At 41.8% G+C, this 17,363-nt stretch overlaps 1 protein-coding gene across 5 annotated transcripts in view; it reads right to left on the reverse strand.

The window, feature by feature from the left end:
• Positions 1-17,363, reverse strand: part of SIDT1 (SID1 transmembrane family member 1) — an 89,574-nt gene that overhangs the window by 17,966 nt on the left and 54,245 nt on the right. For all 5 annotated transcript variants that reach the window (XM_068545530.1, XM_068545529.1, XM_068545526.1 and 2 more), the window contains 8 exons: positions 13,517-13,560; positions 7,576-7,647; positions 6,075-6,220; positions 4,975-5,048; positions 3,517-3,583; positions 2,064-2,137; positions 964-1,087; positions 639-756 (listed from right to left, as the gene is read on the reverse strand). In XM_068545530.1, coding sequence (XP_068401631.1) covers positions 639-756; positions 964-1,087; positions 2,064-2,137; positions 3,517-3,583; positions 4,975-5,048; positions 6,075-6,220; positions 7,576-7,647; positions 13,517-13,560 — 719 coding nt within the window. The remainder of the gene's footprint in view (positions 1-638; positions 757-963; positions 1,088-2,063; positions 2,138-3,516; positions 3,584-4,974; positions 5,049-6,074; positions 6,221-7,575; positions 7,648-13,516; positions 13,561-17,363) is intronic.

A 17,363-nucleotide genomic window follows, 5' to 3' on the forward strand; every position in this document is an offset into this window, starting at 1 on the left:
CTCAAATGCAGGCTCCTGGAAGCCAGCTCGCTGCTTTCTCTAGACATCATGGTGTGGAGACAGGAAGCCAAGACCTGCTGTAGCTATTTCTGCCACCACGAGGGAAGGCAGCCTGAGGAGATCACCAATGTGCAGGCTGGGTGCAACCAAGGGGATTACAGAGAAGCAGAGCCAGAGCCACCAGACAAACCACTCACAAGGCCATTCCACCTCTACGTTTGGCTGGTGCGCTGATGAGTGTACTTATTATTTAATCCAATTCGAATTGGGTTTTCTATTACTTTCAACCCAAAGCAGGCAAACTGCTAAATTAAGCCAAGCTACACTGAGGGAGATTTCTAGATGTCTGTTGGTGGATTCTACCTGACCTGATGCCTGACACTTAGCCCATTGCCCACCTGCAAATCTAGCCATGAGATCAGTACTCAGTGTTCACTCTTTTGTAGTCTATAAAAGGTGGTCAGAGAGAACAAAACGGTACAATGTGGGGAAACCATGCCCTGTGGTGAGGTGCCCTCAGATCACTTCACGTAAAATGTTATTTAATTCTTGCAAGCACGACCTTGGCATTTCTGAGAGGGTCCCAGGATAAGACTCCTATAACTCAAATCTGTGTAGCTGATGTAAATTCTAATTACCGAATTGGAAGTTGGAGTAATTAGGGCAGACATGGTAACAAGCACTGAGCACCCCTTCCGTCATCAGTGCGATGCCCATAGCATAGAAGAGACCGAAGTGTTTGGGGATCCCGTACTCCTGAAAAAGCAGAAAGCTTGGTCAGTGGAAAGATACTCCTTAGTGACTCAGCCACAGAACCGGGACGCCCATGCTCTGGCCTCGTGTGGTCCATTACACATAATCCATCGTCACACCGTCTAGCCAGATGTCCCTCCTCTTTGCAGATCCCGTTTGGAACCATAACCCTTCCTAGCTCTCACCTCCCTCGTCCCACCCTCTCCTCACCATGGCAAAGATGTCCTTGGCTTCCAGGGCTCTTCGATGGAGAATGTCCCGGCGCAAGACTATCAGCAGGAAGAGGCAGCCCAGGAGCATGTGGCCCAGGTTACTGAGAATGTTGTTGAAGGCACTAAGGGGATGACAGACAGATCATGAGAGAGTCAAGGTATCAAAGAGCTTTAGAGACTGAATGAAGGCATGGATGAGCGAGTGAAATCAGCATTCAGCGTTTTCCACTGCTCACCTTTCCATGAGATTTCAGGACTGAGATCATCAGAAAGCATCTTTAACCTAACGCCACGTTAGGATGCTTAGCCTGTGATAATGTGTCCGTTTCCTCTCAGGGATGCCTGCTTAGCTTCCCTAACACCCACTCAGTCCTCCCTTGTGCTGATGGCACTGGCGGGGAATGAATCCTAGGAAAGAGTCGCTCCACAGATGGGCAGTTGGGCCAAGCGTTTCAGCTACACTGTGAGAGTGAATTCACATAGATGTATGGACCCACGTTATGTGTCCATACTCAGCTCTGTAACCATGAATTTCAGGATAAGTGTCAACTGGTCACAGCCAGCAGATTTATTTAAGGAAACTGAGACTAGTTCAGTTCTGGATCAAGAAGCCAGGCTCGCAACTCCCAGGCAAATGCTCTCTCCACTTCGCCATGTTCTGGAGGCTGGAGCATGGCCTTGGAGGCAGCAGGCCCTGGTGTGAGTCTCAACATCACTAACAGCTGAGGGACCTTCCGCAAGTCTTTACCTTTCTAACTAAGCCTTAACATCTTCATCTAAAAACGGGGGTAAAAATAATCCTATCTATCTCATGAGGTTGTTTAACGGATTGAATGTACTGGTAGCTCATGCCCATGGATGAGGGTCATCACAGCGAGGGACCTGGTATTTTCAAACACACCTCTGCCTTCTCAGGACTGTTTCCTGAGGCCCCCATACAGGCATGGAGGAGGCATACCTGATCTCAACTTCTTGATTTCATTCCTCTTTACCCTTGATTGGGGTAGTTTTCCACAATTGTTTCTAGTATTTTTAAAAACTGAAATCGCCACGTTACACAGAAAGGCATCTCTCATTGCCTCAGAGGACTGAGCTTACCTCAGGACACCCCAGGGGTGAGCACAGAGGAAGTTGTAGTAGCAGATGTCCTGGTTACCAGTGACATTGACTATCTGTAAAACCAAGAGTGAGAAGAGGAGATGCTGTTTTCCTCCACCCCCTGAGCCTGAAACCACAAAAAGTGGACAGTGCTCACGGCGATCAACTGCCAGTGATTTACAGTGTAGCCAGCGCTCCTTCTCAGCAGGGGATGGCTCATTGTCTTCAGCCTTTACACAGTATAGACACATTTCCTTTAAATGCTGCCATCTTGCTTCGAATTGAAATATTCTGTGTCCCTCATTATGTGGCCTCACGGCAGAATGCAACTGAGTATGTTTCCTTTGTTCTCATCACAAAAGGATTTTGAGAGGATGCTAACATTGGGACCTGCCTATTAGGACGGTCATGGTACATCCTATTTTCTAGATGAATCCTGGGAGGGTAAGGAGCCGTTCCGTCCTCTGTGTGGAAATGATAACCACAGGGCAGGTGGAGATGTGTGGTCAGTTTTCCATAGTTATCACTGTCGCTATCATTAAGAACCTTCCTAGATCACAGCATAGCTGTATCTTCTGACAGAGCACCAGAGTATTCAGAGAATATTTAGATTATAAATGGTGGTGCTCAAACCTTATAAAGTCCTCGTCCTCATCACGTATTAAGTATGGAATTGGTGAAATATTATTAAACTCCTGGCTCTCAGACTTGGCTGTACCCTGGAATCACTGGGGGTTTCATCAGTACTGATGCCTGATTGCACTCTGATCTCACTGGTGTGGGGTACAGCTTGGACACTGGGATTTTTAAAAGTCCCCCAGATGATTTTAGTGCAAAGTTTGAGAACCATTGCATTAGAAACCTTTAACCTGGTGCTATTCTAAATGGGCTTTTTCATGTGTAATAGATCCCAGACGAGATCACTTAAGTGACCTGGACCCTAGGGTTCTGTGAAGGTGCAGTGGGGATTCTCAAGCTATTTTAATTATTGTTTTTGTTTGTTTTTTAATTTATTTTATATTTTCTTTTAATATCTCATTAGTTTTGTGAAGCTGTTTTTACTTTTACAAAACATATTTACCCTCAGTGACAGGACACAGGCTAAATTAGACATCAGGTTTCTTTGTTTTGGTCTCGAACTTTACTCATCATCCCATGATGATCAGAAGTTTAGACTGGTAAAAAATAGACATAGTTGATAGATACCAAGACTAAATGAGTGCAAGGTAATAATTTCAGATTGGTAGTCAAAATAATACAAGAGGTCTGTGATAAAACAATTGGGAACTAGATTTAAAGGTCAAAGACGAAGCAGTGGAGAAATCCAGTGGGAACCCAAATGGGGAATTAATTCTTGGACGGAGCTCAAGTTATACCTTTCTCTGTAAGTGGCAGCAAAGATCTTTCCCTGCAGTATGAAAGGTGGGATTTTGGAGTTCGGGGCAGCACTTACTGTCTGGTAGGTGATAACCAGCTGGATGACAGGCAGCGCATAAAACACAGCAATGGTAACGATGTTCCTACGCAGGCAGAAAGAACCAGAAATGGTTATTTCCAAAATAACAATGCAAACTTTGCCCTTTTTTTTTTTTAGAAGAATCTTTCCACCCCATAACTCCCTAGTTAACTCACAAAAGCGATTAGAAACTGATTATGTGGTTCCTGTTTCTCCAATCTTCCTCTCATACAATTACTTGTAAAACAGTGTAAATAATACTTGCTTCTGGTTTAACCAATTATTAATGAGGGCCTATCTATTTAGGATATTGTTAGATTAAAAGTGATCAGAGAGGGACTTCCCTGGTGGTGCAGTGGTTAAGAATCCGCCTGCCAATGCAGGGCACCCAGGTTTGATCCCTGGTCCGGGAAGATCCCACATGCTGCAGAGCAACGAAGCCCGTGTGCCACAACTACTGAGCCTGCGCTCTAGAGCTCGCGATCCACAACTGCTGAGCCCGCGTGCCACAACTACTGAAGCCCGTGCGCCTAGAGCCTGTGCTCCGCAACAAGAGAAGCCCACCACAGTGAGAAGCCTGCACACCGCAATGAAGAGTAGCCCCTGCTCGACGCAACTAGAGAAAGCCTGCGCACAGCAACAAAGACCCAATGCGACCAAAAATAAATAAATTTAAAAAATAAAAATAAGTTGTGACTTAAAAAAAATTAAAAAACAACAGTGATCCGAGAGTAGGTAATGGGTGATGGATCTCACAAAGGGATGTGGCTCTTTTAGATATCTCTTAGTTCCAAAATGATGGTCCTACTATGGAATTCCATGTGGTCCCCACTGGCCCTTGTTTTCCTCTAGTATCTGTATCCCAGTAAAAGGGTATCCTTCCAGAAAAAAGAATGGGAAGGGCTATCACAAGTGTCAGCTGGGGGTTTCTGAGAGGAAGGAGGGGACCCTGCCAGGCACCTCAGACTCTCTGCTTGGAGGGAGACTGCATCTTTGTCTGACCATCGCAGGTCTATTTATCATTGGCTGATGGTATCATCTTCACTCAGGGTGGCTTCCAGCTACTATGAGATGCTCTAGGCATCTCATCCCTCTAATCACTGGCCCTTCCAAGAGCAAGTCCTGGTGAGGAGAAGAGGGAAGGTGGTGACATTAATGTTATCGTTACTGTATTTTCCTAGGAAAGGATTTAGTGTCTCCCTATGGGATTCCACTACTGTTCTTATTTAATACTTTGTATTTATTTAATTTAGGGCTGGTTGCCTTTGGTAGTTCATTTTTGTCTTTCCTATCGAATGTGGCATGAATCCTTTAAACACCTATACCTGTGCCTCATTAAACACTGAAACCTGTGACTTGATTCACTTATATGAATCTCATAAGTGATTGTGGCTTTTACAAAGAAAACTTTAATTTTACTAAAGAGAACCATAGCCCTCCTGGTCATCTACTCACCAAAAATAAATGTTATATTTTTTGCTGACAATTCTTCGGTCCTTCCTGGACAGATCTGACAGGTAAAGGAACATCTGGGATGCCAAATAAAAAGAGAATGCAAAACTGTACTTGGATTTCTTGCATAAAATATAAAGGAGAGCTTTACACATATCAATTCAATCACTCACTAGGGATTAAAATTATTTAACAAGACTTTTCTTTTAATTTTGCTTTTCCCAGGATGCCTTTAAAAATCCTAGTATTTCCCTTGGCTTTAGGGAAATTGGCTGATGTGGGAAACCTATTGGGAGTCTTGAATGCTTCTTAAATCTCAAGAATTGGTTTCCCAGTTTTCAGAGATGCCCATTGTGTGATTCTTGAACTAGAGGTTGAAACGGTACGATTCACCTTTGTGTCCCTTACTGGATACAACACAATGTGATACATACAAGCCAGAAAGAAATGATCTTTTACTCCTGAAGGATTTTATGTATACAACCAGGGAGTTTTTCCAAGTACACCCTTCAAATGAATCTTTTCTCCCATTTGGTTGGATCCCTTCCTCATTTTTGTCCACGGTCAGCCACTTCAGACCGTGAGAGCGTTTTAGCGCTCTGTTTTCTTTACTGCTTTCACTTTCTCCCTCCGGAGAGAAGTGTTAATTAACCAAGTATTGGTTTTAGTATGTAGCTAAGTTTTATCTAAAAAGCCCCCCTGAACATATATACACTACCAGATGTAAAATAGCTAGCTAGTGGGAAGCAGCTGCATAGCACAGGGAGATCAGCTCGGTGCTTTGTGACCACCTAGAGGGGTGGGATAGGGAGGGTGGGAGGGAGGCACAAGAGGGAAGGGATATGGGGATATATGTATACGTATAGCTGATTCACTTTGTTATACAGCAGAAACTAACACACCATTGTAAAGCAATTATACCCCAATAAAGATGTTTAAAAAATAAATAAATAAATAAAAATAAAAAAATAAAAAGCTCCCTGAGAAATTTGACTCCCCCTGAAGAAAAAAATATATATATAAAGGAAATTGAGGTATTGCTGAAGTTGTATTTGGCTCCTGAACTTTTCGCCCTCTCGAAGAGCACCACCAGGCCGAAGTACCTTGGTCCGGATGACGTTCTTATCGCTCTCAATGTCTGGCATGGTGTCGAAGTCACTCTCCTCCACGGAGCTGTCCGTGTCTGACTGGCACGGCTGTCTGCCATTGGAGGAGGACATTTGCCTGCCAGGACTGGAGCTTGACTCATCTGAAACAGAAGAGACTCATCTGCCTTCCCAAGCCGAGAGGAACCCATGGAGCCCATCTTTCTCTGCAAAAAGCACAGTGCCGACTCATTCCTGAAAACGTTGTGTTGGTAAAAACCAACTCCTTACCCACAGCACATGTTCTTTCTCTCAATTCCTCCTCAATGGACTTCTAATTTTCCTCTCCTCCTATTTTTATATTTAAATCATCTCTTTCTAGGGCTGAATACATAATATAAAGGCATCTGCTCTGTTAACTATTTGGATGCAAAAATAATATTATGCTTATATTTCATGTTTCATATTTTTAAATATAAGCATAAATGTATAAACATACACATGCACGTAATTATGTATAGCCTCTACCACATGTACGTGTAAGTACCCACATGTCCAGCAGCTATACATTTCTCGTGGATAAAAGTATTTGTACACCGAAATCCCCCACATGCCGTATCTATGATTATGTAATGGAAACAACATTCTCAGGAAGAAGAATCCTTGTGTTCCTGTGAATGTTTCCCAGAGCAGATGGGAATTTGCGCAGCCTAATGAGCACATGAGCAGATCCTACCTTCTGCTTTATTTCTTCTATTCAGATGGTTAAAAAAAAAAACAAAACCCTGTTCTTGCAGAGCCAGAAATAAGTCTCCGGCACTGAGCCCACATGCTTCTCAAAGTTACAGAATAAGAGGGCAGGCATACAGGATTCCCAGCCCCTCTATGCTGACAGCTTAAGGTGCACCATTCACAGGCCCGCAAGCATCATGGAAGTGTGTGGAAGCGTCAATGCACGCCGACTCTAACAAGACAGGGATCAGAATTCTGTCCCCTTCAGGCCACTGAGCGAGCCCTGGGGGTTGCCATGTGAATGACTGGGTGGCAGTGAGCAGGTCATTTATGCAGTTAGCCCAAATGGAATATCGTTAGGCTTCAGCCGTGTTCACCTGCTGCACAGCCTCAGTCTTCTGATCGCCCTTACTCCACTGAAACCTGAGAATGAAACAATGGGTCAATTGACGTCGGGCTCCCAGACCTCAGACTCTTGACGCATCTTTCACGCCCTAAACTCAGGCTGGGTGTGAAAAAATCCCCAAGGCAGTTGATGGCAACCACAGAAAATTCTGCTCAAGTGTGGCTAGCAGACCCAAGAAACGGATCAATAGAACCAGAGAAAATTAGAGCTGGAAGGAACCTTCCAGATCATCCAGCCAATTCATCTTATAAATAAAAGATAATCTTATACGATGACCGCCTTGCCCACTCTCACAGTTATTAGTGGCTTGAGGGCTCCTTGTATCCTGTTCTTTGGAGAATCAGGAAACACTTCCATGAATGGACTCATTGTAGGAAATACCTATTGCCCCATAATTGCTTTCTTCAGGGGTGCTGGCAGCAATGGGATGTGACACCGACGTATTTCCAGAGCCTGTTAAAAAGAAAAGCAAAGAGGCAAACACTTTATGTCCAGTTGCCAAAATGAAAGAACATAACTCTAAATAGTTTGATTTTCTTTTCACTCTAATATAGGAGCCTGCAGGCCAATTTTATGGTCTGCAGACCAAATCTAGCCTGCCACCTGTTTTTGTATGGCCGTTAAACTAAAAATGGTTTTAAATTTTTTAAATGGTTAGGGAAAAATCAGAAGACGAAGAGTATTTTATGGCAGGTAAAATTATAAATTTCAGTATTTATATATGACGTTCTACTGAAACACAGCCACACGTTGAGTATGTCTATGGCTGCTTTTGGCTACAATGGCAGAGTGGAGCAGTTGCAACAGAGACTACATGGCCCGCAGAGCCTAAAACATTTACCATTTGGCACTTTACAGAAGAAACGTTGCTGATTCCTGCCTGACAGTATTGCAGAATCACAAGAACAAAGGAGCATGTGTCCTGGAATCACTGTGAGGAAGGCCACCACTGAACATAAACACCAGAAATAAACCTCTGTGATTAAGGCGCTATAGTTCGGAGGTTTATTCGTCACAGTCATTAACAGTACCCTGACTATAGGCAGGATGAGCCCTGACGGGATGGAAATTACTGCACTCCTTGGAGCAAAAAATAATGACAACATGAACTAAGAATGTGCAGGAATATGGGTTATTTGGGGGATAGTTCAGAGGTAGAATAGGCATGTCTGTTGCCAAATGGTTGCGGGTAGTGAGAGAAAAACATTCTCTAAGATGACGAGCCTCAAACTTTTCCAAATATTACATGTGCAAATAGTAAGCGAAGAATGATACTAAAATCATAAACCCCAGAATTTTTGGCATTTTCTGTTCCTGGGAAGCCCCCTGGCATGGGAAGTAGACACGTGCGTCGGAGAACGCTTGAGTTCCACTGCAGCGGGGGGTTGAAATGGTCTGTAGGAGGCAAAGGGTTTTTGTGTGTGTGATCAAAAGAGAAAAAAATGCAAAAACTAAAGTCAAAGCAAGTGAGCAAACAAAAACAATCACTGTTTTGTTAGGCGACAACTTCGCTAAAAAGAAAAAGCCAGCTGTGTAGGTTTGTTCAGACTTCGATGATTTCTGCACTCTGCCTCGCAATCGAGCAGGACCTGGTTTCGATGTAGTCGCTAGTTCTTTTCACCCCGAGGCAACCACAACAACAATGGTTCTGTGATGGACAAGAGCATCGAGATTTTCCTGAGCAGTGCACTTGTTTCAAATCTGTGCACTTCTATATGCACAATTAAACAGGAGATTGGTCAACACGGGACAACAGTATTCTGTTAACGTTTCTAATGTCTAAGACCTTAGAATGCAAAAACTGAAGCATTACCTCCCAAACTTCAAACATGATGGATGCGCCCAGAAGGCAAGCCATATTTCTATTTAACTGTATGGCATTTAGAAAGCAGAATTAAACACAAAGTATCAGTTTATAGGACAGACCAAGATGTTCTGGCTGGGAATAAGCAAACATATAAAGTTGTGAATGAGCTCATCTTAATGAGGAAACTTGTTCTGGTATGTTTTTCTCTGCGCGCGAGCCCTTTGCCATCTGTCTGCTTTACTAACTTAGAATAGGATATGCTTGCATGCTTGCCTTTTATATTAATTGCTCCATGTGAGGAGAAAAACTTCATTTCATTTTGAGCATGCTTGGCTCTTTCAGGGACGTCACATTTATAATTGTCCTGCCCCCTCCTGTCTCCAGACTCAGGAGGTTGGAAGCGGAAGAGGGAGTCAGCAACGCTGTGAACTAGCTGCCATGAGATTTCATTTTTATGCCAGTTGGCTACCTATCCCAACGGGTGTCAGGCTGTATCTCAAAAGTTGAGGAGAAAATGAAGAAAACCACTAATCTTTGCAGAAGGATGTAAAAGTAAAATTCCTCTAGAAGAAAAAACTGGGCAGGCAAAGTCAAGGACGTTGGGAAAAAGCAGAGTAGAGAGTCAGGACTAGAGTCTGAGACCCGTTGCCACAGAGCCTGAGGATGGCCTGTGCTCCCTGACCCCTCTGAACTCAGCACGCTGCTTGTCTTATCCTTTCCGGGCCCTGCTCTTTGCTGGGAGGCTGATTCAGTAATTGCTCCATCCAGGGAAGGATCTGATTGGCCATTTGGTTCTTAAATCTGCAAACTTGGCAAGTTCACCAAGCTCCCTCACTTGAGAAAGTACCCTCCTCTTAGGCTGCACCCAGGTTCGTGGTGACAGCTCATGTGGTCCCAGAGGCCTGTGAGTCACGTTTCATCTGTCTCTCTTTCAAGGTGGTAACTGAATTTCTGTATAGGCTCTTTAACAATGATGTGAAGTGTGGGTTTTTTCCACTGATAGAGCCACTGGAGGACGTGTTTTTAGAACACAGAGCCTTGCCCAGTGCCCCTCAGATTACCGCAGAGGCCCCTGTCCTAAGTGCTAAGTGAGGAATAGAGGATACAGTGTCCATCCATTCACACCACAGTAGTAAAGTCCCTTCACAGCCTGAAGCTGCTCTTTACCAACACTATTTCCATTTCACCTGGGCTCCAGGCTCTTATCTCCTTCTTTATCCCATGAAGTATGAAAGAACTTCCTTTGCTTTTTAGTTTAGTTGGAGCCAACGTCAACATTTTTCAAACACAGCTTTAAAAACTGCAGGCAAATCAAAGAAAAACACATGCAGGGGAGCCGACAGATTTTCCAAATGCAGCCTTCCTATCGTTACATAACTAAAACAGAGCTGCCGACAGTTTAGCAAATTGTAGGGACCTGGCTCCCTTTCCTCCATCTCAGGCGTACCTAGGGTGAAAGCATCAGGTCAAGTTCCTCAGATATCTAGCTCCACGTTGATTGCGGCAGACAACATGCCAAATCTAGTGGGGTCCCCTTTCTCAAACTCTGCTCCTAGCATTTATTCTAGGCACTAGCCACCAGGGCATTTCCTTTAGCTCTAAGCTCCATTAAATTTCTTGTAGCCCCCGTGGGCACACTGATACTGGCCCTTGGGAGACAAAGACATTTCTGTACCCTTGCTCCTCTCTAAAGGTTCCTCCCTTGAATCTTTCACATTAGCTTTCAGATAAGGTCCCTCACTTGCCTCTGTCTCTTGCTACAGGCTGGTTTCTCTGTGCTCTGTTTCATATGATTAAGAGTCACTAACTGGTTCCTCCCTAGGGTAGAGCTTATCTTCTCTGCTCTTGTTTGAAGAACCTAGGTCTTGTCTCACCAGTGGCCATGTGCCATCTTTCCCCGTAGCCTCTCAGCATTACATAGGTTCCTTACTTCCTCCTGATTTCAAAGCCCTTTGTGGTGAACATTCCTATTTCCTACTTCCTAACTAAGCTGGGATTTTGTTTGGGTATCCTCCCTCACCTGTGCCTGGCAGCCCATATTTTTAAGTCAGTGATTCTCGGTTGGGGGTAGGGGTGGGGGGAACGTTTTGCTCCCAAGAGGACGTTTGACAATGTCTGGGCATAACTTTAGTTGTCACAGGGAGGGAGTGTATTACTGAATTCTAGTAGGTTGAGGTGAAGGATGCGGTTAAACATGCTATAATGTACAGGGCAGCTCCCAACAACAAAGAATCATCTGGCTGTAATGTCAATAATGTTGAGTTTGAGAAACCCTGGTCCTAGAAAAAGATGACTGCACCCTAATTCTATAAGCAGGCTTGATTGATCTGTAAGTAAATAGATTCCTTTGCAGTGACTGGTTTAGCAACAAGTATATGATCCTCTCTAGGCCAGTGAAACATGAAAGAAGTTGCTAGTTGCTTCTGAAACAGTCCTTCCTTCTGGACACTGTCAGGTGAGGACCCATCTCACTACCAGCTCTGGGGGCAAAGCAGAGTCAAGGGAATGGCAGGAAAAAGGACCAGAGCCACTGGACTCAGTGAATCCTGAAGCCCACCCTTCTGCTCAACTTCCAGGGAGAGGAGACACTCTTCATTGTTTAGGTATGTTTGAGATAAACTTTGCTGTTACCTGCAGCCACATGAATCCAACGGATGCATCTTTATTTATTTATTTTTTTGGTCACTCATTCATTTCTGCTTGTTATCTGAAGGGTACCTCTAGCTCTTAGCTAATTTTCAGAGCCTTCTTGATCTTGGACAGTGATTTGGCTCAAGTCCCAGCTCTGTCCACCAGTGCTTCACTGTTCAGGAGACCCTTCTGAATACGAAATTCCTTTAATTGTCATTGCAGTGATAAAATGACTTCACTCATACGATAAAAATAACAGAGCGTCCATTCACAGAGCACCTATCGGATCCAACCAACCAGGCTTTCTAAGTTCGACTAGGCCTAAATAAGAGCAAAACCTGGAGAGCATCAGAGGGAAAAGGCTGAGATCCAGAGAGAAGACATTTCATTTTAACATTTTATGAATAAAATAGAAAGTAGTGCTTAGCATTTTAAAGACACTAGAGCAGGTGTTCTTTTATATTCCTCTACATTGGCTGTTGAATATTATTAAAACCAATTGCCTGGATGCCTGGAAAAATAGACACGTTGACATTAAGGAAGACGAAAGTCAAAGGAAGGCAGGAGAAGCAGACCTCCAGCAGAGGGAGAGATACTCCTGCTGGGTGGGGTAGGGAGTCGCTTTGTGTCTTTTAACTGTAGAAAACACAGAACTAAACATCTGCTGCATACCTACTGTACAGCACAGGGAACTCTACTCAATGCTCTGCGGTGACCTAAATAGGAAGGAGATCCAAAAAAAGAGGGGATATATGTATAAGTATAGCTGATTCACTTTGCTGTACAGTAGAAACTAACACAACATTGTAAAACAACTACACTCCAATAAAAATTAGAAAAAAAAATCTGCTGCATGTGACTTAAAAATCAAGTCTCACTCCATCATTCCTTTTCCAAGTGATCATTCTATGCCAAATAGCTTGTGAGCACTGAGTAACTCATGCTGATTTAGGCTTTTTAAAAAATAGGACACTTACAAAAGGTGCAAACTTCCAGTTATAAAATATAAATAAGTCCTGGGGATGTAATGTACAACATGGTGACTAGAGTTAATAATACTGTATTGTATATTTGAAAATTGCTAAAAGAATAGATCTTAAAAGTTCTCATCACAAGAAAAAAAAGTATAACTATGTGTGGGGATAGATGTTAATTAGATTTCTAGTGGTGAGCATTTTGCAATATATACAAATATAGAATCATGTTGTACACCCAAAACTTATACGATGTTATATGTCAATTATATCTCAAGTTTTAAAAATAAGGACATTTAATTTTTTTTTTAAAGATTTGACAAAAAGATCAAGCAACTGAATTCCTTTGTTCAAATCCTCAGAGTGGAGGAAAGGGCATGTTACAACGGTTGGATAATCAATTACGCTGGATTTCCCAAAGTTATAATACTCTATTATACTTGCTAGTCTCAAATACTTCAGTTTTCTAGATCCTTGAACAAAAAAACCCTCTATCTCAATTTGGGAAAAGTAAGCTCTGTATTAGATTTGACACAATAAATTCTTACTGTTGTTCACAAGTCAGCTCTGTGATAAGACATATGAACAATTTATGTCCTAGAAAAGATTAAACTTTTTAAAAAGATGAATTGCTGACAAATGGGCTGTGGACAACTACAAGGAACTCTCCGAACAGAGGCCCTTAGTATGAGCTCCATATCTCAGTAATTATCAAGTGCGTAAATTGGTTCTCACTGGCTCTGCTTTCTGTAGAAAGACTGCAGATTAGACCACTCTGTGTGTGTCTGTTGCGGGGTAGGAATCAATAGAGGGTTTGGGAAATCACAAAAGTCAGAGAGACAAAAGTACCAAATGGAATGTTGCCACATACTTGACATCAGTTTGAATTGAAACCAGGGATTTTTCTTACCGTCATTGGAACCAAAGCTTCCATCAATGGACTTTCTCTGATACCTGCAAACAAGCACATACACATGCTCCTAAGACCGCAAAAACTTCAGCATTTTCCATTTGTTCCCTATAGACTCTGTTGCAGATTTGTCTGCTAGGATCTCTTAAAAATGGGCCTTTGGATGTGCAGAAATTGGAACTCTGATACATTGCCGGTGGGACTATAAAATGGAGCAGCCACTTTGAAAAACCATTTGACAGTTCCTTAAAAAGTTAAACCTAGAGACACAATATGACCCAGCAATTCCACACCTAGGCACATACAGGCATACATATATTAAATTCATCAATTTATTTCCATATTCATTTATTTTCAGATAATTCACATGCCATAAAATTCACCCTTTAATGTGCACAATTCAATGAATTTTAGTATGTTCACAGAGTTGTGCAACCATCACTATTTTCTAGTTCCAGAACATTGTCATTATCACCCAAAGAAATCTCAAACCATAGCAGTTACTGCTCATTCTCTACTCCCAGCAGCCCTTGGCAATCACTAATCTACTCTCTGTCTCTATAAATTTGCCTATTCTGGACATTTCATATAAATGGAATTGTATTGCATGTGGTCTCCTTGTCTTCTTTCACTTAGCATAATGCTTTCAAGGTTCATCTATGTGGTAGCATGAATGAATACTTCAGTCTTTTTATGGCTGAATAATATTCCATCGTATGGATATATACCATGCTTAATTTATTTGTTTACACCTGATATACATTTTGATTGTTTCCGCTTTTTAGCTATCATGAATAACACTGCTATGAATATTTGTGTACAAGTTTTTGTGTGGATATATGTGTTAAATTCTCTTGGGTATGACCTAGGAATGGAAGTGCTGAGTATGAGGTAACTCTATGTTTAACATTTTTTTCTAAACTGTTTTCTACTGCAGCTCTATAGCAGGAACTAAATATTTTACATTCCTACTAGCAATGTACAAGGTTCTAATTTCCCCACATCCTTGCCAACTCTCGTTATTTTCATTTAAAAAATTTTATTATAGCCATCCTAGTGGATATGAAGTGATATCTCATTGTAGTTTTTTTTTTTTTTTTTTTTTCATTGTAGTTTTGATTTGCATTTCCCTGATGGCTAATGTTGTTGAACATCTTTTCACATGCTTATTGGCCATTTGCATATTTCTTTGGAGAAACATCTATTCAATTTAAAAAATGCCTATTTTTAGATGGGGATATTTTTCTTTTTATCTTTGGGTTGTAAGAATTCTTTACATAGTTTGGATACTAGACTCTTACTGGATATATGATTTACAAACATTTTCTCCAGTTTTGTGTATTGTATTTTCACTTCCTTGATAATGTCCTTTAAAAACACAAAAGTTTTGGGCTTCCCTGGTGGTGCAGTGGTTGAAAATCCGCCTGCCAATGCAGGGGACATGGGTTCGAGTCCTGGTCTGGGAAGATCCCACATGCCGCGGAGCAACTGGGCCCGTGAGCCACAACTACTGAGCCTGCGCGTCTGGAGCCTGTGCTCCGCAACAAGAGAGGCCACGACAGTGAGAGGCCTGCGCACCGCGATGAAGAGTGGCCCCTGCTCGCCACAACTAGAGAAAGCCCTCGCACAGAAACGAAGACCCAACGCAGCCAAAAATAAATAAATTAATTAAAAAAAAGAAAAACACAAAAGTTTTAATTTTGATGAAGTCCAATTTACCTATTTTTTTCTTTTTTTACTTGTGCTTTTGCTATCATATCTAAGAAACTATTACCTAATCTAAGGTCACAAAGATTTACACCTATGTTTTCTTCTAAGAGTTTTATAGATTTGGCTCTTTTATTTAGATCTTTGTTCTATTTAGAGTTAATTTTTTTTATATGTTGTGAGGTAGGGGTACAACTTCATTCTTTTTCATGTGGATACCCAAGTGTCCCAGCACCATTTGTTGAAAAGAATATCCTTGTTCCATTGAATTGTCTTGGTACCCTTGTCAAAAATCAATTGACCATAAATGTAAGTGTTTATTTCTGAACTCTCAATTCTGTTCCATTGATCTGTATGTCTTTCCTTATGTCAGTGCCAGAGTTTTGAATATTGTCGCTTTGTAGTTAGTTTTGACATCAGGAAGTGTAAGACCTCCAGCTTTGTTCTTTTTTTTTTTCATGATTTTTTCCCCTATTCTGGGTCCCTTGCATTTCCATATGAATTTTAGGATCAGTTTATCAATTTTTGGAAGAAAGTCAGCCGGGACTTTCATAGGGATTGTGTTGAACCTATAAGTCAGTTAGGGGAGTATTACCACGTCTTTTAGTTTATATTGCTGCTGTAACAAATTATCACAATCTTAGTGGTTTAGAACAATACAAATTCATTATCTTCAGTTCTGGATGTCAATTCTAAAATGAGTCTTATGTGGCTAAAATCAAGATATCAGCAGGGCTCTATTCCTTCTGGAGAATCCAGGGGAGGATCCATTTCTTTGCCTTCTCCAACTTCTAGATGTGGCCTGCATTCCTTAAGTCATGGCCCCTTCCCCCATCTTCAAATGTATTACTCCAACCTCTGCTTCCCTCATCACACCTCCTCCTGTCTTTGACTCTCTTGCCTCCCTCTTATAAGGACCCTTGTGATTACATTATACCCACACAGATGATCCAGGATAATCTCCATAATTTTATCACATCTGCAAAATCTCTGTAGCCATGTAAAGTAACATATTCACAGGTTCTGAATATTAGAACATGAGCATTTTTGGGGGGCCATTATTCTGTCTACTATACCATCTTAATAATATTAAGTCTTTCAATCTATGAACACAGGATGTCTTTTCATATATTTAGGTTCTCTTTAAGTTCTTTCAAGGATGTTTTGTAGTTTTCAATGTACAAGTCTTATATTTAATTTCTTAAATTTTTTCTTAAGTACTTTATTATTTTTGATGCTATTGTAGATAGAATTATTTTCTTAATCTCGTGTTTGAATTGTGCACTGCCAGTGTATGGAAATACAATTGATTTCTGTATATTGATCTTGTATCCTATAATCTTGATAAACTCAGGGTTTCTTTTTGGAGGTGATTAAAATTAGATAGTGGTGATGGTTGTACAACTGTGAATATACTAAAACCACTGAATTTTTAAAGGGGGGTGAATTTTATGGTCTATGAGTTATGTCTTAATAAAGTCATTATTTTAAAAACCGGGTGTATCAAATGTAAATGTCTATCAAAAATTAAAATGTGAATTGCTCTCTTCCCCCCAGATGAGCCTCCCTTTTGGGTATGAGGTTGGAGTTGGGGGAGAAGGGAGAAAAGTTGGGGACTATATGCGGCTGTGCTTTGGTACATGTTCTTGTTTACTTCCAAATGGGGGCTCTAGAATTTGCACACCCCTGATCCTGGTATGTTTGGTGGAAGGACTTCTCTTCATACGTCTTTTGTACCTAGACACAGCAAACCTATCCCTGCCTCAGGGCCTTTGCTCTTGTTCTCTGCCTGGGCCACTCTCTCCCCAAATCCTCACATGGCTGGCTCCTACTTGCCATTCAGGTCTTGGTCCTGAGAGGTCTTCCCTGCTGAACAAATCAAATCTAAAGTAGCTTCCCCAGTCCAATCATTCTCTGTCCCACCACTGTGTTTGTTCTCCTGTCACTAGCTGAAATTATTTTCTTTATTAATTGCTTGCTTGCTTGCTTATATGTTTTTCCTTTGTACAGTGTAAGCTCTATTAGAGCAGGGACCTAGACTGTCTTGTTCACCACTGTATCCCTAATCTTTGGGACAGGGCCTGGCACCCAGGAAATGATAACTAAATATTTGTTGAGTGAACAAGGCATATCATTAAGG

This window comes from Eschrichtius robustus, chromosome 6, assembly GCF_028021215.1.
Source record: "Eschrichtius robustus isolate mEscRob2 chromosome 6, mEscRob2.pri, whole genome shotgun sequence".
In the NCBI taxonomy this organism is placed as follows: domain Eukaryota; kingdom Metazoa; phylum Chordata; class Mammalia; order Artiodactyla; family Eschrichtiidae; genus Eschrichtius; species Eschrichtius robustus.